The 23,778-nt window shown below is 39.5% G+C and overlaps 1 protein-coding gene across 3 annotated transcripts in view; it reads right to left on the bottom strand.

Annotated features, from left to right (window-relative positions):
- The window catches only part of LOC120800003 (E3 ubiquitin-protein ligase DTX4-like), a 40,713-nt gene that overhangs the window by 5,828 nt on the left and 11,107 nt on the right, over positions 1 to 23,778 (bottom strand). For all 3 annotated transcript variants that reach the window (XM_040145699.1, XM_040145700.1, XM_040145698.1), the window contains exons 3-6: positions 15,943 to 16,157; positions 14,888 to 15,789; positions 374 to 435; positions 47 to 208 (exon numbers count right to left, since the gene is read on the bottom strand). In XM_040145699.1, the coding sequence (XP_040001633.1) occupies positions 47 to 208; positions 374 to 435; positions 14,888 to 15,789; positions 15,943 to 16,157 (1,341 nt within the window). The remainder of the gene's footprint in view (positions 1 to 46; positions 209 to 373; positions 436 to 14,887; positions 15,790 to 15,942; positions 16,158 to 23,778) is intronic.

Below are 23,778 nucleotides of genomic sequence, written 5' to 3'. Positions count from 1 at the left end.
TTGAAAATAACAGCATTTCAAGGACACAAACGGTTTTAATGCTTACCCTTGCGAGCTTGTTTCTTGGTGGTCTTCCTGCAACAGTGGCCAAAGCCTGGCACTGGTTTGATGTCGCTCTTGCTGACAGGCGGAGGATGCAGCACGAGTTTAGGAGGCCTAGTCAGACACACGGGCAGAGCAGCAGCACTCATCAGAATTCCTGTGATCCCTGAAATACAGAAGAAAAAATTAGAAAAATAGATGTCTTAGAAGAGTGAAATTCCAGGTTTTTAAGTTCAAACCAGAGATTCTTCCTCTATGTTTTCTTGTAAAATTCTGACTTTCCATATCTGTGACCAGTTGCAGCCCTTGGTAAGTAAGTGTGTGTTCTTACCGGCTAGTGCAGGGTGAACGGGACTGGATCCACTGAGGTTCTTCACTGGTACGGTGGGCACACTGCAACAGAAGACACAAACTGTTTGGTTAAGTGTATTTCCACACTTCATCCTAGGCCTATAATGGCTGACAGATCAGACATTTGAGGTTGTAAAATATTTTAGGTAATCAGGAGACTCCAACAAATAGATACTTGCTTTGAAAAACTGATGACTGTCATTTTTACAGTCAGAGGTCAGTCAAGAAAACCAAAATTCACACAAAGACAAAAAATGCAAACAGGCAAATGATATCAGCTGAATAAATTAGTATCCTATGTGTATCTGTGTCTGTTTTTTTTTACAGAAACAATAAAAAGGGACAAAATAGAAGAAAAAAGTTTCTCAAAAATACACAATAAGCAACTCAGTTCTCCTTTTTTTTTCTTCTTTCTGTTATGTATCTATCCTTCCACCTCTCCTTCTCCTATGTTTGTATTTCCTTCTCGCATGGCGCACTACTTTGTTTGCCGGCTGGAGACCGTATGAATGACTACAACGGGCTGTCTGTGTGTGTTTATGAGAGCTAATCCATGGAGTTTCCATCTGCTCATTGAGCTCAAAGAGATGGACGTCATACAGCTGCTTGCTGGGGATTATCTGCTTCATCACAAAGCCCATCATCATCATCTCTGATGAACACACACGTATCACACATACAGACTCAAATCATCAGTTTTCATAGAATTGTATTGGATTTTACAGATTCAAGTGTATTTGATGATAGTGATCTGAATATCTGTTTAGAACTTTGAGCTTTATTCATGAAATAAGTATGCTGTGCAAATTCTGGGTATTCAGAAAGACAAGCAATTTGGTCGTCACAGTTTGAATTTGACAGATTATATACACCAATCAGCCACAACATTTAGACCAGTTTCTGGTTTAAATGTTGTGGCTATGTGGTTATATACGTGCATTCAGAGTTTTTCCCACTGAAACTCTGAGGCCAGGTGATAATAAACCACTTCAGCTGACGCAAACACAGCCATTCAGCTGGGGGTCAGTGGCAGGTTAGTCCTTTATAGACTACACTTAAAGACAAGGAGGCGACTCAAGCTGTAGATCACAACACACACACACACACACACACACACACACACACACACACACACACACACACACACACACACACACACACACACACACACACACACACACACACACACAAAATCATTGTCGGTTGAGAGTGTGTATGGGATTATAGTCTATATGGCATAGGACTGTCATTTTTCTTCCATTTATAAAATAACTGCTGTAGTGGAGGGAAAAAACACACATGCTGAAGATGTGTGGAGGCTTTGCCCCAACTGTCTGAACACAGATATGCTGTTAACTAAAATCTTAGACCTGCCAAACTGGAATGTGCCAGTGTTGCCATGTAAGTAGATGTAAAGATCAACACTTAATCTGAGGTTAGTTGTAGTATGTGAGGGTCCAAGTGATGTAAATTTTGTCATCAAGGACTTTACATGAGGATCTGTGTGGATGTCCGTGCACCCCATTTTTTGCTACCAAATGCACACGCTTTGCACCAAGCGGACTTCAAGCGGAAAGTAGTATAATGACACCAACTATATGTCTGTGTGTGCGTCCGCAAGGGAGTATACTGTAATTTGAGCCTATACAAAAGAGCGCCTACTAGGAACCAGACTTGAACAAGCAATTTAAAGACGCCAGCATTCACCTCTACAGTTCTCCACTCTACCAGCTGAGCTATCAAAGGAGTAACACTGGAGTGTTTCATATAAATGCAAATGCAATCCCCTCATAGTAACAGACTACTGCAAACACTGTTATGGGCGCTACAGAAGGGCAGAGTGCGGTGATGATCTGTTGTTTCCTATTGCTGGTTTAGCTTTAACAGGCTTTCTGTTAGTGCACTAAGCTGCTTTCACTTAACCCTACTCACTGACACATGGCAATGTGCTTGTGAATGACTCACTTGGGTGTGTGTGTGTGTGTGTGTAAGTCTGCGATTGTGTGGATGACAGAAAGAGTGTGAAGAAATCAGTGTTTGTGTTAAATGAGGTGTTACTTTACATGCTTTAGAGAGAAAAAGCAAAGTGTGAATAGAAAAACAAAAAACACACAGAGTGAAATAACAAAAATTAGTGATGATAGATGTCACCAGCTGATACTGGTTCTCTGTGAGCTTCCAAAACACACTTATAATTTAAGTTCTATCACATCATATGGTGAAGATAGATTAATAGAACAATGCTACACAAAGAGGCCAACACTGGTGGTTTTTCTTTTCTGTTTAAATCTATGATATAGCAATGGAGTAGGTTACCACAGAGGGTCGGGTGTGTAAAGCAGTAGTGGGGCTTGTCACAACATACATCCTTCAAGACAAATTAAAACCAGTCACTTTAAGCTTTATACACACACCCTCTACAGGCCTCTGGTCTAAAAACTGATTTACAGTGCAAAAAATAAAAATAAAAAAGGAATCATAAACTCAGTCAAACATAATTTTTCTTGTTTTTGTGCATATGTTTTAATACAAAACCTTGTGTTTGGCGTGTCATTTCGTTCCACTGTCTCCCAGTCCCATGATTTTTGTTATATACATAATCCAAAATGGTCACGGACAGCGGAAGCACACATGGTTCTATTCGTACTACATTGGGTGCCCGAATACGTGGTCACGTCACATATGTCATCTAAAAATACAGTTTAAAAAAAAGTCATAAATTCTGGGCTGCAAGCAAACAGTCTGCACAGAACCTCATTACAAACTTTATGTCATGAACCCTTGCTGCTACATGGTTGCAAAAAGTATAATTTGGGCTTAATTCTGTAACATCTAGGTTTATAAATATTGACCCTTTGGAGGACAAATTACAATAACTTTTTTATGTTTAAGTGATAATGCTTAGGTATCTGTGATCTCTGCTGTATGTCTACTGATCTTCTTTCAGTTTATGGAAACAGCCCTTTGATTTGATTTTGTTGTATACATAATTATATATATATATAAAATATATATATAATAAGTATGAAATGTCTCCTCCTGACCTCTATACACTTCTGAGGCTTGACTTTCCCCCTTCCACTACAGATCCTTACAATAGAGTGGGATTGTCCTACCATCCCACGGGAATCCAGCAGAACCTATCACCACATTTCCAGCACAACAGAGTTACACTGATAGTAAATACATCAATCAGCCACAACACTGAAACCAGTTACAAGTTTTAATGTGTGGCCGATCGGTGTATATAACAGCAGTCATTACATAACAGGGTTGTACAGATCGTCTCAACTTTCACGTCACACGTTGCCAACTGACAAAATCTTCTAAATACATCATTCAACTGTAATGAGCAATAGTTTTTCTAGTCAGTCTCAATCAGAAAACAGCTATTCAACATCCAAGCAGTGAGGATACAAGGCTGAATGTGGTTACTATCACGTCTTAATCACATCAAATTTCCATCTACGTTGATCAGATTAGTCCAAACCTCGCTACATAATACAAGCATTGCTGTCCAATGCAATCAAAGTAGTTTAACTTGTCATAAAGATTTATTTGTGAAAACATATGACAGAGAGACAGCCCCCTCTGTTATAAATAGGTTGCCTGCTGATGATAAATGAAAAAAACCTATATTAGATCTCCACTGGATCAAATCAAAGAGTGACAATGACAGTGTTCTAACACACATACTCAGACTATCACTTGTTGCCAATCACTGGATCTATTAATATTTAATAGGCTGCTTAGCAAAGAAGTCTTCATATGAGGTAAGCAAAAGAGTGGGAAGTATTGCGCAAACTCTGATCATGGATAAGCTTAGTGTAGTTCATTAACACACTTTCCAGCTGCCGTCCGGATGTGCTGATGACACACACATATACACACAGTTTGCTGTTGTCTCACAATCCTTTGTTAACACAGTTGACCCATTAAGTGCATTAGTTGTCACAGTAACGTTTGATTTCTGAAAGCAATAATTCTCAATCTCAGATACTTTCCAATGTTGGTGCACACACAAATACACACACACACACACACACGCACACACACCCTTGTATTGCTATATTCGTGGGGACTCGTCAATGGTATAATGCATTCCCTAAGCCTTTACCCTAACCTAAATCTAATTCTAACGCTAACCCTAGTCTTAACCCTAATAGCACCATTTAATCCTGTACGGTCCTGCATTTTGGTCCAAGCGAAGCTGTCGGACCCCCAAGTATAGTTGGCTCGAGGATTTTGGACCCCATGAATACATTAAAAAAAAAAGGCCCAATCACAAACACACACACACACACACACACACATGCACACGCACAATCACACACACACACACACACACACACACACACACACACACACACACACACACACACACACACACACACACAAACCCCTCACTCCTCAGGATTGTGTTTGTTTGTGTTTGTTTGGGCTGCCGGTTTTCGAACCCCATGTAAAAAAAAACAGTGCGCACACACACACACACACACACACACACACACACACACACACACACACACACACACACACACACACACACACACACACACACACACACACACACACACAAAAACACAAAAGGTTGCGCAGCTATCCTTTACTTCTTTACAGAACATTGCATTGACTTCCATTCATATATACATATATTAATCTATCTATATCTATATATATAGATATATAATTATAAAAATAATGTGTTAAAAATAACACAAATTAACGCATATCATATTATGCGGTGTTTATATTAATTAATTGATATACTGACGTTACTGTAAATTACTGGGTGTTGAATAATAATACCTATATTGCCAAATAACCCAGCCATTTCATTTTCCCACACTGTCAGCCATTATGGGGTTCAGACACTCTTACAGACTGGCCCTTCAGCTGGAGCGGTTGGTGTGGCTTTGAGCCTCTTAGAGCAGAGTTCTCATTTTCTAAATGACAAGAAAGCCCTCAGGGTGCCACTGATACCACCGGAGTGAATTTATGAATGCACCCCTCTGACCCCGTGCGTTGCACAAATCCAACCTGTCAGGGAATGTAGATTGTATGTTAAATAGTTAAAAAAAACTTTTGTCTTTTGTCTAAATTGTTTATCCTTTTTTCATCAGATGGTTCCTGATTTTAATTATTATTTTAAAAGATCCACTTCTTGCCACTTTGAGATTTTATTTAATTAAGCTTTTGTGCAGCTGCGTGTGTTTAGACAACATTTAACATTTGAGTTTCTAAAGTTTTTTAGAAAAAGTTTGTATAATATAATGTTTATTTCTTGAGGTAAAGTACTGAAAAAAGTACTGTTTGGTGTCAGTATCAAAGCAAAAGTACTGTAACGGCAGTAGTATCTAAAAATGTAGAGACAACAGAAACAACAGTTTGTTTAACCAATTATCTACCAATTTACTTAATTACATAGCCATGTATCTATATATTTATTTGTATATGTCAGCTTTGGTCCTCCATAAAACACGACCCGAAAAATTAGGAAGTATTAGAGAAGAAAAAAGGAAACCAGGGTCCTCTGATGGAAAATGAGACCAATGAAGAAGAAAAAAAAGCCTGAAACCTTTAAAAAAAAAGGAAGATTCCTTCCCTGCTCGGAGGGAAGGGCCTGAATGAGTCTCCAGTCTCTTGACCCCAGTGACCTCAAACCCACCCTCTTACCCTCCGCCTGCTTCCCACCAGATCACACAATCCCTCAGTTTTGTCTCACACAGTCCCTCCACCCATCATCCCTCTGCTCCTCCTGCTCCCTCCGGGCCCAGATGGACATCAGCTGGACTGATTTAGTCACGAGACAATAACACACTCCCACACATTCTTACACACACATACTGTCACACAAACATAAAGCTGCACCCTCCCACAGCCTCATAAACATTCTTATGGACACACACACACACACACACACACACACACACACACACACACACACACACACACACACACACACACACACACACTCACACCCACACCCACACACACACACACACACACACACCCACACCCACCCACACCCACACACACACACACACACACACACACACACACACACACACACACACTTTCTCACAGACTAGTTTATGATGTTTCAAGGAGACTTCCTCTGCTTTATTTACAAATAATTTGATGTGACAAAGTGGTAGACAGGTTTGCTGTTGAGGACTGAATGTGTGACATTTCATAAAATCATATCAAATTTTAAATGCAAGCTGTGAGATAGATGTGCATTTGTTGAATAAATAATGATAGACTTAATTAGCTCAACAAATAAAGTGTTCAAAAACAGCTCAAAGTTGGCTGGGGATGTACAGAAATGCTCATTATGAAAGTATGTGAATGTTTTTGGCATCTTGGGAAGCTGATCTAACCATAAGAATTGACCTGAGGTAAACTCACACAAACAAACTTTTAAAAAATATGTTGAGGGAAAGAAACACAGTCCTGGTTGTTCATAATGCAGACAGGAAGGCAAACAAACAGTCTAGGGAGGAGTCAGGACAAACTAGCAGTCAGTCTCCGACACCAGATGACACAGACGACTGTTTGGTCTAGCTGTCTGTCTGGTCTCTGCCATTGCTTAATTGAATGTTTTTCCATCCTTCATTTAAAAAAAATAATTGTTATGTTATTTGCATTAATAATTTAAAGAGTACAAAGAACAACACAATCTAACTTGCCGCCTGGCCAAATAAGACAAAATGATCATGTTTGTGTTGACTCTGTCTTTAGAGCAAAGTATTGTTTAAAATTTGTATAATGAACCACGTATGCATCCAACAACGAGCCAACTTGTATAATGTACAAATACCAAAGCTCACATGTAGACCACAGTGATTAGACACAATATTATTCACAAACCCATGAGTCAAAATTTTATCAGCCACCAGCAAATCATATACAACAGTAGAGAAAGTTACTCTGAGAACAATTTGTCATGGTCAAATTTGATTGTCAAGGCACGTGTCAAAATGGTTATCTGTGTAGTTTAACTTGATAGACATTCTTTTCATTCTTCTCAAACATTCAAGGATATCAGTTTTGTCCAAGGTTCCATCATGCATGTTTTCCCTGAATATGTGAAAAAGCACCAGACATGATTTATCCTTGTCAGTTCAGCAGTACAGCTCCCCCTATGCGTCACACATAATTAAAACTAAGCTGTAGTCTGCAAACTGTTGCTGAACTAAACAGGTGCCACATTCTCTCCACACATTTCTGCTCCTCTGTTATTATCTGTTTCCTAAATAAAGTCAGACTGTGCAGCCCACCTCCCCTCAACATACCAGTTCTTCCTCCACACATTCATTTCCTTTATCTTGTTCCCATAATCCCCCACTGGTGAGAGAGAGAGAGAGAGAGAGAGAGCACACATTATTCACTGTGCCTCCCATTAGGACTGTCAATATTTACTTTTTCTATGTCTGCAAGAGAAGGACAATGTGTGGTTGTGTGTATGTGTGTGTGCGTTTGTTAAATGCCTTCACAGCCAGGCATCACTTTATATGTGATGTGAGTGTGTTTATGTCACCTCATTCTCTCTCTCTGGTGTTGTCCTGATTTCTTGCACCACTGTGTGATCAAGCTTTGACAGTTTACTGACTCATTTCTTTGTCTTGTACCCCCCACCCCATTCCCATCAGCCCTTGTCTTGGGCGCTGTCTGAGTCTGAAACTATCCACACACACACACACACACACACACACACTCACACCCACACCCACACACACACACACACACACACACACACCACACCCACACCCACACCCACACACACACACACACACACACACACACACACACACTTTCTCACAGACTAGTTTATGATGTTTCAAGGAGACTTCCTCTGCTTTATTTACAAATAATTTGATGTGACAAAGTGGTAGACAGGTTTGCTGTTGAGGACTGAATGTGTGACATTTCATAAAATCATATCAAATTTTAAATGCAAGCTGTGAGATAGATGTGCATTTGTTGAATAAATAATGATAGACTTAATTAGCTCAACAAATAAAGTGTTCAAAAACAGCTCAAAGTTGGCTGGGGATGTACAGAAATGCTCATTATGAAAGTATGTGAATGTTTTTGGCATCTTGGGAAGCTGATCTAACCATAAGAATTGACCTGAGGTAAACTCACACAAACAAACTTTTAAAAAATATGTTGAGGGAAAGAAACACAGTCCTGGTTGTTCATAATGCAGACAGGAAGGCAAACAAACAGTCTAGGGAGGAGTCAGGACAAACTAGCAGTCAGTCTCCGACACCAGATGACACAGACGACTGTTTGGTCTAGCTGTCTGTCTGGTCTCTGCCATTGCTTAATTGAATGTTTTTCCATCCTTCATTTAAAAAAAATAATTGTTATGTTATTTGCATTAATAATTTAAAGAGTACAAAGAACAACACAATCTAACTTGCCGCCTGGCCAAATAAGACAAAATGATCATGTTTGTGTTGACTCTGTCTTTAGAGCAAAGTATTGTTTAAAATTTGTATAATGAACCACGTATGCATCCAACAACGAGCCAACTTGTATAATGTACAAATACCAAAGCTCACATGTAGACCACAGTGATTAGACACAATATTATTCACAAACCCATGAGTCAAAATTTTATCAGCCACCAGCAAATCATATACAACAGTAGAGAAAGTTACTCTGAGAACAATTTGTCATGGTCAAATTTGATTGTCAAGGCACGTGTCAAAATGGTTATCTGTGTAGTTTAACTTGATAGACATTCTTTTCATTCTTCTCAAACATTCAAGGATATCAGTTTTGTCCAAGGTTCCATCATGCATGTTTTCCCTGAATATGTGAAAAAGCACCAGACATGATTTATCCTTGTCAGTTCAGCAGTACAGCTCCCCCTATGCGTCACACATAATTAAAACTAAGCTGTAGTCTGCAAACTGTTGCTGAACTAAACAGGTGCCACATTCTCTCCACACATTTCTGCTCCTCTGTTATTATCTGTTTCCTAAATAAAGTCAGACTGTGCAGCCCACCTCCCCTCAACATACCAGTTCTTCCTCCACACATTCATTTCCTTTATCTTGTTCCCATAATCCCCCACTGGTGAGAGAGAGAGAGAGAGAGAGAGCACACATTATTCACTGTGCCTCCCATTAGGACTGTCAATATTTACTTTTTCTATGTCTGCAAGAGAAGGACAATGTGTGGTTGTGTGTATGTGTGTGTGCGTTTGTTAAATGCCTTCACAGCCAGGCATCACTTTATATGTGATGTGAGTGTGTTTATGTCACCTCATTCTCTCTCTCTGGTGTTGTCCTGATTTCTTGCACCACTGTGTGATCAAGCTTTGACAGTTTACTGACTCATTTCTTTGTCTTGTACCCCCCACCCCATTCCCATCAGCCCTTGTCTTGGGCGCTGTCTGAGTCTGAAACTATCCACACACACACACACACACACACACACACACACACACACACACACACACACACACACACACACACACACACACACACACACACACAAATCTACATACCCCTCCCTCCTCAGGATTGTGTTTGTCTGGGGGTAGCAACAATGCTGACTGGACCAGAAAAATTGTCTACGTCTCCCCCAACCAAAAAATATTCACATTATGAATATGCTGCTAGATCAACAGAGGCATCTATATGAGGGGGTATTCCACCACATGGCACTGACCCCAAGCACTCTCACTACCCTAATAAATGCTATGAGGGCAAGCTTGGAAGTAAGGCATCTTTATTAACTAGGATAGTTATGTTTAAAACTCTACAGGCTAACTACTAAAAGGAATCAGAGAAAGAGAAATGTAAACAGCAAGAACTCATTAAAATCAAGAAAGATGTAAAAAGAGGAGAAATGAGAGAAAGAGCAGGAAAATAATGTAAAAAGGACTGAGCAGAGTGAGGGGGGAGGAGAAGAGAGCAGAGAGAAGTGAAAATGTTGAAGGCTCAACATTGTGCTGCTAATGTGGCCCAGACTTGGGTAATCCAACAAAGGTTACTGTGGAGACCAACAATGAGGCTCTGAGGGGCCCAGATTGCTGAGACGCGATGGGAGAGGAGACAGGAGAGGAGCCCGGGGGGGGCAGGGTACCAGCAACTGAGCCGAGCGAGGAGGAGGGGGACTACCAAAAATCTACACCTCAAAGCCATCTGACCTTCCTAAACTGAAAATGCACCACTTCCTGTGTAGTGTAAGGCTTTTTCACAAGAGAAGTGAAACAAACACCTGCTATCTAAAGCACGAAACAGGAAAGCTTTCATGAAATGTCTTTAATCACTGTTGTATGACATCACGATAAATTGGAAAAAGTCACAATGAAATCTAGTTTTCCTTTCATGTTGCGATTCTGTAGAATCTGTTTGAAGAAGTTTACTTGTGACTGGAAGCTGATTAAAATCAGCCTCTGTGGGTAGATGAGCAAAATTTTCTTTCCATGGTATGACTGTGATAAACTGTGAAGCTGGAAAAAGCAAGTGCAATAAATCAGCACTTCGTAGATTAAATTAAAGATTTAACAGGAGTCTGAAGCCATGTTAGCAGTTCTGGCTGTACTAAAGCAGAGCTGTGCTTTGTGCTAAATGCTGAGCTTAGCAAGGCAACTTGCTCAAGTACAGTATATTTACCATGTTCACTATATTAGTTCAGCGTGTTTTAATGGTAACATTAGGTAAACCGCAAAAGCTGATGGGAAAGGCATTAGTTTTGTGGGTATCTGTTTACAAAGTACTGGACAAATTGAAATTTTGACCTGATAATGATTCTAGATGAAATGTCAAGGGATCACCAAAGTTATTACAAGTCATCCTGAGAGGGACTTGTCTGTACCAATTTTCATGACAATCCATCCAATAATTGTTGAGAGATTTTTCTCAATACCATAAAACAAATGTGAACTTCATACTGGCATTAGAGAAAACAGGGGAACACCAGAGCTAGTATGAATCATCCACTGTGGATCATGGATGCCTGTACAAAACGTCATGGTAATCCATCCAAATGTTATTGAGATATTTCATTCTGGACCAAAGTTGTGGACCAACTAACAAGTTGTTGATACCAACTCCAACTGAATTCAAGTAAATTCTTGAAACAGACCTTCTGTATTTCCCACAGGTTGAGAATTGACTTGTGGTGGTGGGTAGCACGGCATGTGACCGATGTGAAGGCTGAGACTCCTGCGACTCCAGAGGGAGAGTGTAACCCAGGTTATTTTCTGTAGCTAAAATTCACAAAAGTCCCCTGAATGCCTCACATGAAGACTATCGGTAGATGCTACAATTTACCGATGTCCCCTAAATGCCTACCAAATTATTAATTAATGTGTCTACCAAATTATTGGTAGACACTAGCTAGGCAGCGAGAGGCCTCTAGTCCCCACAAACCTCAGACAGGTGTGTTTTCAACACCCAGTCACCCGCATTCAATTCTAAATTTATCACTTGATCACACACTCACTCACGCACTGTTGATAAAAGAGAGTTGACAGGGAAGGAGATGAGGAGGTTAAGGGTTAGAGAAGGATTAGAAAAGGAATACATGGGAGAAAAGAGCCGGGGAGAGCCGGGGAGAGCCGGGGAGCGTGTTCAGGCTGAGAGGAGAGTGGTTGAGGGGGAGTAGAGCAGATAAGGCTTGCAGTTCACTTGTGATCATTTTCATACAGCTCATCACCATCCCAAATCAATGCCCTCTGCAGCTGGTCAACAGTGTCAGTTGAGTACTAGTTTACTACTTGCCCTCAAACAAGAAGACCTCGAGTTACACTCAACTTGACAAAACACACAAAACACTAATTGACTAAACAAACCTGCAGAAACTTCAAGAGAATTATCTGAGCTGGCTAAGTTAGACACAGTTAAAAGCTAAGGAGTAAAGGTTTGTTTTAAGACGACTCTTGAAAATCTCAATAGTGGGGGAGAACAACACTAACTACATGAGCTCACATACCTGAATTCAACAGAAGTTTGACAGCTTTTGCAAATGCACCAAATCTGATTTTGTTTGCAGTATACTGCTCATTGTTCAAAGATGAAGACTGATAGAGGTGTGAAAAAGAGACATAAGAATGCAAGGTAAACTTTTAAGTAGTGTTTTTGTGTCTCACTATGATTGTTCCCCATAGTGAGATACTCATGTTATAAGAGAACAGAGATTATGATGTTGCACATTTATAGTTTTTGTTCATCCATTTCATACATTTAAAGTAAATTTAAACTAGGTAAGTATACTGTATATTTAATTGGGTGATCATGTGATTTCTGAGGTCTCCACAGTAGCTTAGATGGTTATATGGAATTTAGCATGGACCCCTCACAGAGCTGCTCTCTGCTCTTTGCACTGTGCATACTGCTATATGTAAAAAATAGATTTAGAGAGAGGGAGTTACTGCTGACCCATGGCCTTCACAATCACACTAATGGCACACACACACACAGGCATTCAAGCACGCACACGCACACACACACACACACACACACACACACACACACACACACACACACACACACACACACACACACACACACACACACACACACACTGACACACTGACAAAGACACATAGTCCAGGAACCAAGCAAATTGTTACAAGGTCAATTTACTATTTTACAACTTCAGTTTTGCCTTAGAGATTCTTTATATTCTCATGAAATAAATTTACTGTACTTAACATGGATTTAAATAAATGTTTCAAATTTTAAGGTCACCAGAATTCACTGCCTGCTAGTACTGCTGACACAAGACACACAAATGGAGGGTAGGTTTTACAGAATCTCATTTGTCTAAGTATTTAAAATTGTTCTTCACTGTCTTCTGTCTGTTTATCTGTCTGTCATCTTCATGAGGAATTAATTAACAACATCACTTTCACCCCTGTAAAGAGCATTTTGCTCTACACACTCAGTATTTAATTAAACAAAAATAGCATTTTCATGCCAAACAGGTCTAATACCCCAAGGTACACTTGAATTACAACAAACAGAAAACAGAAATTTCCCACAGGAATGAATATGAATCTGAAGCGTCACCACCGTGAAGTCTCGTCATTCACAGTCAGTGCAGAGAAACAAACAAGACTCATTAACACACTTACAACCATGACACCTATCAATGGGAGTTACGAGGGTTGTATGTATGCAATTTGGTATGTAGGGGGTGACCTTGGCTCAGGATGTATAGTGGGTCATCCATTAACCGGAAGGTCGGTAGACATTGTAACTGTGTGTGCGAATGGATGAATGTGGCATGTAGTGTAAGAGTGGTTGATAAGACTAGAAAAGTGCTATATAAGTGCAGTCCATATTTACATATTTAGTGCTGCATTCCCAGGTGTGAGTACTTGTAAGATTGTTTTTGCACTAAGTGCAGTCTACATTGTAGCCTTATTGGCTTAAATGACAAATAAACATAACAAGCTAGGATTTTCAGCATATTAAATCAATTTAACCTAATTATTTTATACTGAAATGATAAAAACATCAGACTCTGAGCCAACCAGCGTGAACCTGCCAATTTTCATATCATTTTAACTGGTGATCCCAGCACAAGAACTTTTGAGGAATATACAATCAAAGCCTCAAGCATTAACCATGAAAGTTGATGGAGCATCCTAAGGCAGACAAGTTAGCCTACCATTTTTAGATGATATGCCATGTTGGTTGTTGAGTTATGATATTCAAATTTGCTTTTTGCAAAGTATATACTTCGTTTTAACAAAATGAATCCACACCTTCTTCTTTGACATAGTGTCAATTAGTTTGGAGCTGACTCTGAGTAAATGTAAATTAAATATACAGTAAACATTCAATAAGTTAGTCTTAGTAGTCTCCATTAGGCTGGGTGAGTTCAAAGTTGTGACCCAGGGTGGGTTTTGTGAAGTCTCCCTTGCGTTTTCACAAGTAGTCTGTCCCTCCCGCTGCCCCATTAAATAATGGATTAATCCTGGAAGGCTACTGATGTAGTGCTTTTCTTCTTATGAAAGAAATACCAGCGATTGTCCAACCAATGAGAAATTGGTTGGATGAGAGCGTATCAACCAACCAATCGACAGGTCGACCACAACTGTAATTATTTTCAACACTAACACCTAATAACAAAAATAACATTCAGTCAATGCAGTATGCTGTTATTTATATCTTGTTCTGAATTGTCAAATAAAAAAGAAGGGCACCACAAAATGTTGCTCATGATTTAGATTTAACATGTTGTTGACATTAAATCTGACTTTTGAAAAAGCAAAACAGGAGATTTTTGAATCTCGTCTATTCTGATATTGCAGTTCTTTGTGATGTTTATTATGACAATTCATATTGCAATAAAGAAAAAAATATGGTAACCTATGTAGCCATAGAGTACACCATCATTACCTTCATCTTCCTCAGATTATGTATATAACAATAAAAGGCTTTTAATGAAGTTACCTGTACTGTGTGTGTTTTCTTCCAGAGTAAGAAGTTGTGGTGTGTATGTTTTGTTCACTCACCCTGATGCTATGAGCGCTCTGGACTGGGCCATAGCAATCCTCTGTAACGCTGGTCTGCTTAGCCCGGCTAAGCTTGATCTCTGTGGCAACGGGGCATGGCAAACTGTTGCTGCGGACGACAGTGAGCGCTGCGGCTTCATCACCACCGGTGACGGAGATGGCACAGGAGAAGGGGGTGTGGTCACACTGTTGGCAGGGGTAATTAATGTGGCAGTTGGCACTGACTCGTTGGCTGAAGATGAGGAGTGCTTGGCTGGAACGGACGGAGGGTTCAGATTCGGTTTGGATGATGGAGGCTGAGGAGGTGGGAGAGATGGGGGGGGAGGTCTGTTGGAAGATGAGGAGATACCCAGAGAGGACATGCCAGCGGTGAGGGCAGCCAGCGACTGAGCAAAGAGCTCGGCGTTCTTTCTCGGAGAGGCAGTGTTTTTGGAGATAGCCAGGCCATGCGGCAGCGTCTGATAGTAGTTGGAGTTGGAGTTGGAGTTCTGCTGCTGTCCTTGTCCCAGAGTTGCTGATTTAGACGGACTTAGAGGTTTGGAGGCGATGGGTGCTGAGTTTTTGGGCCGCTGCACGGTTAGTGAGCGTCTTCCTAGAGTTTGTATCCCTGCTGCTCCTCGCCCTGCTCCTCCTGTATTGGTCTTTACACTAAGGACTAGCATGCACTGCTGGCAGGAACAAGGCTGGCCCAGTCCAGTAGCAGATAAGCCTCCATTAGGGTAGACAGAGCTTCCAATCCCCATGCTTGCCCCTGACACCCCAACACCCAGCAAGGCTCCTGTTAGCCCTCCACCTGCTCCTACACCTCCGCCTTTGGGTATGGGGAGGGGACCAGACACTAAAGGATAGGCCATGTCAGCACGCCTCTGGATCCTCCGACACCTCTGGCTTTGTCTGTTCACCTGCAGGAGGACAGAAAAAAAAACCTGATTAAAATGTTTTGATGATCCAATCCAGGCTTGAAAGCTAAGTATCACCTATTTGGTAAAGGAATTCAAGGTCTGGAGGAAGTCTCAAGTTGATTATGTCACTGATGTCCAAGACTTGAAACAAACCTGTGTCATGTTCTGAAAATCAATGAGGTAGCAGAAGCCGAGTGGTGTCAGGTCGAGGCAGGGCTGCTGGCGGTTGTGGGCACTCTCGATGGCAATGGCCACCTCCATGTCATAAGGCGTCCATGTACCTGCATCGTTTTCCCACTCCCACTGCCAGCCCTGACCTGGGGCTGAGACTGGGTCATAGAAACTCCTCCGCACTGGACGGATGGTTCCTGAAAAACAAAGAAAAGGAAAAATAAAAATGTGCCTTAGTTAATTTTTTTGTCCTAATAAATAACAAGTTACTACTACCTGACCAGAACATTTATACAATAGTTAAGAAAAAGCACTTCTGCTGAATAAAAGACACAAGGTTGCAGAAGCAAAGCAAGGCTGGTAAGGTGGGGAAACAGGTACACTACATGTGAGCTTAATAAGATAGTCAACAATTCAATAATATCAAACTGAAATAACAGAACCAGTTTTCAACACAAAAAGGCCAATAAAAAAAAAGTGAGATACAGAACCTATAAAAAGGATAATAAGAAACTTAAATACTAGAGGAATGAGGTGGTCTTTGGTCTAGATTAAGGAAAGACGAAGAGAATCATAAACCCAGGGATCATAAGGGGTTAAAAGCTACATCCTGTACAAGCCAGAGACTTTGGACAAACTTTTACTGACATCACGTGCAGTAGTAGCCTACAGGTCAGAAAAGCCATATGCGAACTGGCTACAATCAACAGACTGTCCCATAAAATCTAAGCATGAAAGTAAATGAATAACGCTTTTCTTCAACAATTACCATTTCCTCGCTTGAGTGAGATTTTTCATTGCCAGCTGTTAAAAATGCAGACCACTAAGCTGTAAAACGTTTCTTTTGAATGAAATCATTGTTTTTTTTTACATGTTACACTATGCATTTTCTGATTGTAATCTCTTACACTATAAATATATTGTTCTGAAATCGACTAAAATATTGCAGTTTGAACATCTGGGTTTGGGTTAGCTCCTTGCTAAGATGTCTGAGGGTGCAGCTGGAAATAGAGCTTGTCAAGATTGCCAATGTTGCAACATATAGTATATGTTTCCATCCATTGACTGATAAATGAATCCTAAGAACAATTCTGAAATGATAGTCAATTTTGAAGTTTGATATAAAATTTAGTTGTGTACTTAAACTACAAAAAACTACATTTCGTTACTTTTCTCCCAGAATGATGTCTAAAATTCTTGGGAGTTCCACTAACGATGCAATCTCCACCTTTAAATCCCATTATCATGCATTTTAATGTGATGAAAATTAAGTGAACAACTTGACAGGAATTTTAAGCCTAAATAGGTGTAAGCTACATATTTCTTTACATATTTATTTATATACAGCCCTAATTTAAAAAGTTTCAAAGAATGTGAGTTAGTTGGGTTTCTATTACCTATAAATAAAAACAGCCTGCCTGCAGGAAGAACAGAGACATGGAAGGAGTCTCAGAAGGCACTTGAATATATGCTTATGCAACAACTAATGGTCACAGAGCCATGATCTAGCCTTTTTCACTAGATGCAAAATACTTGGGTGAAAATAGTATCAAAAAAGGAAGGGGGTTGCCAGCCTTGTGATGCTTAGCCCTGCAGAGTGGTGAGTTAAATAGTTTAAAGAGCACTACATCCACTTTGCTCTTTATTTCACATTCACATTCATGTGTTTTCACTTTCAGTCCAATATATCACTGACAAAAGCACTGCTAAACAATCTAAGCACAACTGAATAAATAATTAAAAACCCATATAAATAACCAGAACAAAACAATGTCTCTCTGTCTCCCAGAGGGACAGAGGGATTGGAGGAGGGTCCCTAAACCAGCCAACCAGAAACTACCTCTGTCTCCAGGGGTAACGGGGTTATTCAGTCATTGCCAGGACAAGGAGAGGAAGGCGTGTGTGTGTGTGTGTGTGTGTGTGTGTGTGTGTGTGTGTGTGTGTGTGTGTGTGTGTGTGTGTGTGTGTGTGTGGGTGTGTGTGTGTGTGTGTGTTTGTGTGTGTGTGTGTGTGTGTGTGTTAAAAGTGAGCAAAACTAGTACAAAGAGGTGATTTTGGCAAAGAGTTTTGGGCACACAGACATCAAAAGGAAGGGGTTCAGTGGTTGAGGGGGCTGCATTTGTTTGGTGGGGATAGAGAGAGACAGAGGGAGAGTGATTAATCAAACTGAGGTATCACCACTATATTGTTTATTGTGTCTGTAGTTGTAAAGTATTGTATTTGCTGCAGATTACTACAGCATGTGAATTGTAATTTCTCTCTCAAACTGAGTGACTGAGTCCATTCTGTGGCAGCAGATAGAGGCAGATCCATACACAGTTCCCAGTATCGCCAAAATGTAAAATCAAAGTTTTTCCAGCCACTTTCTAAATTTAAAGTCAGAGAATAACATTATGGAATAATGTTATTTCTTCAAGGTTTGTTTAATCCACAATGATGTGTCTTATCTTTTTACACTGAAATAAAAACTAATTCTTGAGAATGACTGACATAAAAACTAATTCCAACTAATAAACTAAAACTAATAAAAACTGATTCTTGAAAATGACTGAATTCCAAGATTATCTAGACACAACCGAGGTATTTGAAAAGGATGCACACACAGTCAAAGACACACACTTAAAATTGTGAGGTAAAGGTTTTATATGATGGACAAGTGGAGATAATGATTGTTCAAAGATTCTTGATGGCATTATTAAATAGAATTTTTATGCAGGCCTGCTTGTATACAAAGACCTGATTGACTTAAAAACTTAAAAATATGCATTTACAGAAGAAATTAGACTTTTACACCAGAGAAAAATAAAACATTTCATTATTGGTAATTATTATTAATCAAAAACTGCTATGATGTGGAGATTTAGATGTTACATATTCTTTTTAATTTCACAGTGGCTTTTCCGAAGTTTCATCCCCAGAGAACTAGTTAACCTCATGGATTTGCTTTGGAGACAAACAGCTGAAAACCCCCATCTACTGTAATAAAGGTGTCCACTCCAAGAGGACAAAACAACATGAGAGCTCTTTCATAATCCTCTCCATTATGCTAATAACAAAAGGAATAATGCACATCTTTATTGATCCCAGAAAGGATATTTCTCGTTGTGCATGTATGATGACAGGAAGAGCCATAATGGGATCTTTGTATTTTGTGTATAGTTAAAGCTTTAGCTGTGCTCTGTACTGGACTCCCTTAATCAAGCCAATGTCTTATCACAAAGAGGACAACCTGCTTCTGTCTCTGATCATGGCATCAACACCTGGCATTAGGGTGCTCTGTATGTAATGTACATATACTGTAATTGTGTGTATTATCAGGCCTTGATAGTTTCTTTAAAGAGAATGGCTATAGTGACTTAGGCAGCCAATACTGAGGCTGTCAACACTGTCAGATAGAGACGAGGACAAAAATTGGGCTTCAACTTTATGCTTTCTTAGCATGCAGGTCGCACTAACATCAGCGACGGCTATGCTGTTACTTGCAGTTTTCAGATGATTTGCAAAAATGGTTGTAGATTTGTGATAAGCCAGTTTATTTTGGCATTTCGGGCAGTCGACTTTTTGGGTGTCATCTTCAAAAATTTGGAAGTTATTCCAGACATTTTCAACATCTTGCAAGTGCTCTTGTAACTTGTAAGCCCGTCATGTGGTTAGCACAGCTAAGCTGTCTTCATCATCCTGTTTCTGCTAATATCACATGATGAACTTTTTATCTTTTACAAAACACAGATAATTAATGTTTTTAACTTGCATTCAAACTATGGTTAAATGCAACATAATAGCTCATTACATATTATTGTCCAGATTTTATTTAGACTTATTATAGACCCATACAGGATTTTTGAGGCCAATTCCAATATTGATATCGGAGAGTTTAAACAAAAATCTGCTACAGGACTATGTGATATGACAATATTTGTTGTTTGACGATATCAAAATATTGTTTTAATATTATGCTCTATCGTATAGTTTCTTGTGTTGCAAATCACACTTTTTGTGGCAATATTTCTCTGTCATTTGGTGTCACAATGCTTTGCATTCTTCCACATGGCACAGGTGCTGGCAGGAAAATTGCATGAAGGCAACACAAACAAACGTGGAGGAAAATGAACGTGACACAGTACGGGGTAATTCCGAACAAGAGAAGGACTCCAACCATCCAAGACCGAACGAGGAGCCCGCACTTAAAAGAGGGGCTACTTCTGTGGCATGAACATGGTTTGGGCATGAAAGTCTGACATAGACCAGAAAACTGTACTTTGCAAATTATACCACAGACTGGTCCCATCAACATACTCAAACACAACTAACCTCTTTTAACACCTATGCAAGAATCATGTCTAAGAGTACGGAGAGAGTCTACGGATAAAGGAAACAAAAGTAAAGTCGAGTGCTCTAACAAATTCCAGACTCAGACATTGCAAGAGGCTTTTGCCCACAGTACACCATATGGCAAAGAATCACAAAGATGGAAGGAACTAATGGCTGCCCTTGCAACTTAAATCTAATTGTAAGCTGCAGCCAAAGTAGTGGAGGAAATCCACAAGGCACTGCACAATGCTACAACAACAGATACAGTGTGTGATTGAGCACAACAACAAATCCCTAAATGAGCCTGACGATGCTCTTCATCCAAGGCTGGACATGGCAGTCGGAGATCTCAGGGAAGCTCTTGAGTTGACCAGTTTGTATTCCTGGCTCTCGACCTATAAAACTAACTCCCTGAGATTCGGCAACACAGGGCACACGTTTTGAAGCATTGTTGCCAAATATCTGTTTTTGTTTGGTTGGTTTTGTTTTGGTTGTCATTATATAATGCCATAATTCAAACTGCCATAATTCAAGTGTTTTTTTGTTGTTAAATTATTTATAAACTATATCATTATATACATATAATATATTATTATATATATTACTTATTTTGCTGCAGTAGTTTAAACTTGAAAGTGTTCAATGTTTACATTTTGTATTTTATATACCAATATTTATGTTAGACCTCTATTACTTTTTGTTTGCTGCCTGAATTCAAACAGTTCTACTGTTAAAGAATATTATATATTCGGTTTTGATATTTTTGACCATACTCACATTTTACGCCTATGTATTTTGTTTGCAATTATAGTTGAAAAGTGTTTTCTATTCACCTTTTTATGTTTTATACATTAATATTTATATTCAGTTACATGCTTAATTGAAAATTTGCATAAAAGTTCTAAAGAAAAGGAAAAAAGTAATCAAGTAGTAATTAATAATGAGTAATTACCTTTTAAGTTGAGTATGTAATTCAAAATGCAATACAAAATAGGCCTTTCCATTTGCTCATTTTATATAAACTGTTTATTCATTGAATTTACAGAAAATGTACTATAGCGTGATATATATCGTTATCAGAATATGAAATGACCTATATTGGGATATGAGATTTTGGTAATATCCTAATCTGATATTGATGTACTTGCCGATATTAATTTTCTTTACATAACCCATAACGAATAGGTGCATCGCTACAGTATATTTCGTAGATGAATGTATACGATTTAGAACAATGATTGGCTGGGTTTGGGAAAAGAAGGCCAGACCTTTGAGCAGTTCCAAAAAATCTGATACGTGGGCAGCAATTCTGAGGAACCAGGCAACATTATAACCTAAAGACTTTTCGCGCCTCCCATCCTCTACTGTGCTCCCTTCAAGTTAGTGAGCACAAAAGACTGGGTTTGTGTTCATGTAATCATGTGTTTATGTGAATGTAGGTATGCTAGGGCGTGCCCCATGTCTACAAACCAACACTTATATATAAAAGCTGGTGTTAGTGGCTCTGACAGCTTTAAGAATGCATTTGTTTTGTTTTTGTGTTACACACAGTGAACATGTATCTGTCTATGTGTTGTACACAGTAAACAGCAACATGGCAAAGGCCTTAATCCTGCTACTCTCTCACAGTACCACACCCCTTCTACATGGTTCGTCTGTCAGTGCTGGATCACGACATGGCCCGCTGTTGCTTTCAAATGTCAGCCACACGTGGAATCAAGTGCAACATGTCTGGGTGTGGCCACTCTGGATTTGTGCCCTGGTCATACTGTGTGAGTGCAAGGTTTTGAAAAATGAACCCACTGTCTATCCTTAATCCACCTAAAAGAAAATAGCTGTAAATGCTTTAATGAAACCAAGAAAATACATACAGTGTTTGAGCTAAATTAATTGTACAACAACAGGTGAAACAATTGTCGCTGTGTGCGGTAAAGACCTAAATGCAAAAGTAAACACGGGAAATACAGGGAGCAGTCGGGGAAACTAAAGTGTGTGAAATGTATAAGAGAGGGATAGAGGACAAATAGGCCTGGGGCAGGTGGAGAAAAGACAGGCCATCTGGTCTTTATTGTTCTCTCTGCCACTGACCCCTCCCTGCACGCACGCGCTCACACACACACACACGCACGCACGCAGACACGCAGACACACACACACACACACACACACACACACACACACACACACACACACACACACACACACACATGACTGCAGACTGACCAGCAGGCGAGCACACACTAGGTTTGGGTCAAGCTTCATGTCAGCAATGTGTTTGTGCTTCTCGCATGAAATTGTCAAGATTGGTGATTGTGTGGAGAAATTCAGCCATCGCTTCCTCTTCCTCTCTTTTCTGCCAATTTCTAGACATTCTCTCCATTGTGTATTAAATTTCAGTGTTGCTTTGTTCATGATTCCAATACACAGAGGTGTTTCGGCATGTGGTTAGAAAGCATGAACCAGTCTTATCCTTGTGTGGATTGATGCAGTCTTCACCGTTGTAACCCTACAGCCCTTGCTTCTTCCACAAGCCTGCTATGTCAGAGTGAGAAAAATGCCTTGAGATCTTTCTAAACACCACTAAACCAAATGAGCGTGCTCACACTAAGTCTGAGATATAAATCAACAGATGCTATAAGGCTATTTGAAGATCTGCTGTTTTAACGTGTACATTTCCCCGATGGAGGGCTGTTATATGATAAATAACAGAAAACTCTGAAATGGCCTCCCTTAAACCTGTTTCACAGCTGGAGGAGGTCATTTGATGCTTCAGACACCTTAAAGGTTGCAATCTTACATCAGAAATATGCATGTCAGCAAGTCTTTTGCTTGATTTTAACCACATTCAGTTTTGTCCACCCATTCAGCACAGATTGTATTCATTTCCAGCCAAAGGTTCATGAATGACTACCTTTTGCATATTAACATCAAAATGTGTAAAATATAATGTCAAGCTAAATAGAAGTTGATTATTTAATCAGTCAATTAACAAAAAATGTATCTGCAACTATTTTGATAATCCTTCAATTTTAATTTTTTAAGCTAAAATGCCAAACCTTCTCTGGTTCCAGCTTCTTGAGTGAGGTTTGATGCTTTTCTTTGACATATATGATAGCAAACTGAATATATTTGACTTTTAGACTGCCAGACTGATGGGAGAAGGATTTAGAAGTCACTGTGGGCTTTGAGAAATTATAATGGACATTTTCACTATTTTTTTTACATTCTTTACACAAAGCAATTAATGAGTTAGTTATGAAATTAATGAGCAGATGAATTGATAATGAAAATAATAATTATTTACAGCTTATATGAAGATTATGTGAATCATCTGCTATGGCCAAATTTCAACGTATACGGTAGGTGAGTAACAGCGCTCTCCACCACCATCAATAAAACAAAAAATGAAAGAATATCTTTTTTCATGCTCCCAGTAAAATTCATGGTGGCCCAACACCCTTTATGTTGGTTTTTCCTTTCAGTTGTACATATATTTCTAATTTTATCA

Source organism: Xiphias gladius, chromosome 15 (assembly GCF_016859285.1).
Source record: "Xiphias gladius isolate SHS-SW01 ecotype Sanya breed wild chromosome 15, ASM1685928v1, whole genome shotgun sequence".
Taxonomy (NCBI): Eukaryota; Metazoa; Chordata; class Actinopteri; order Istiophoriformes; family Xiphiidae; genus Xiphias; species Xiphias gladius.
The sequence above is the reverse complement of the archived record's forward strand: the minus strand, read 5'-3'. Positions and strand labels throughout refer to the sequence as shown.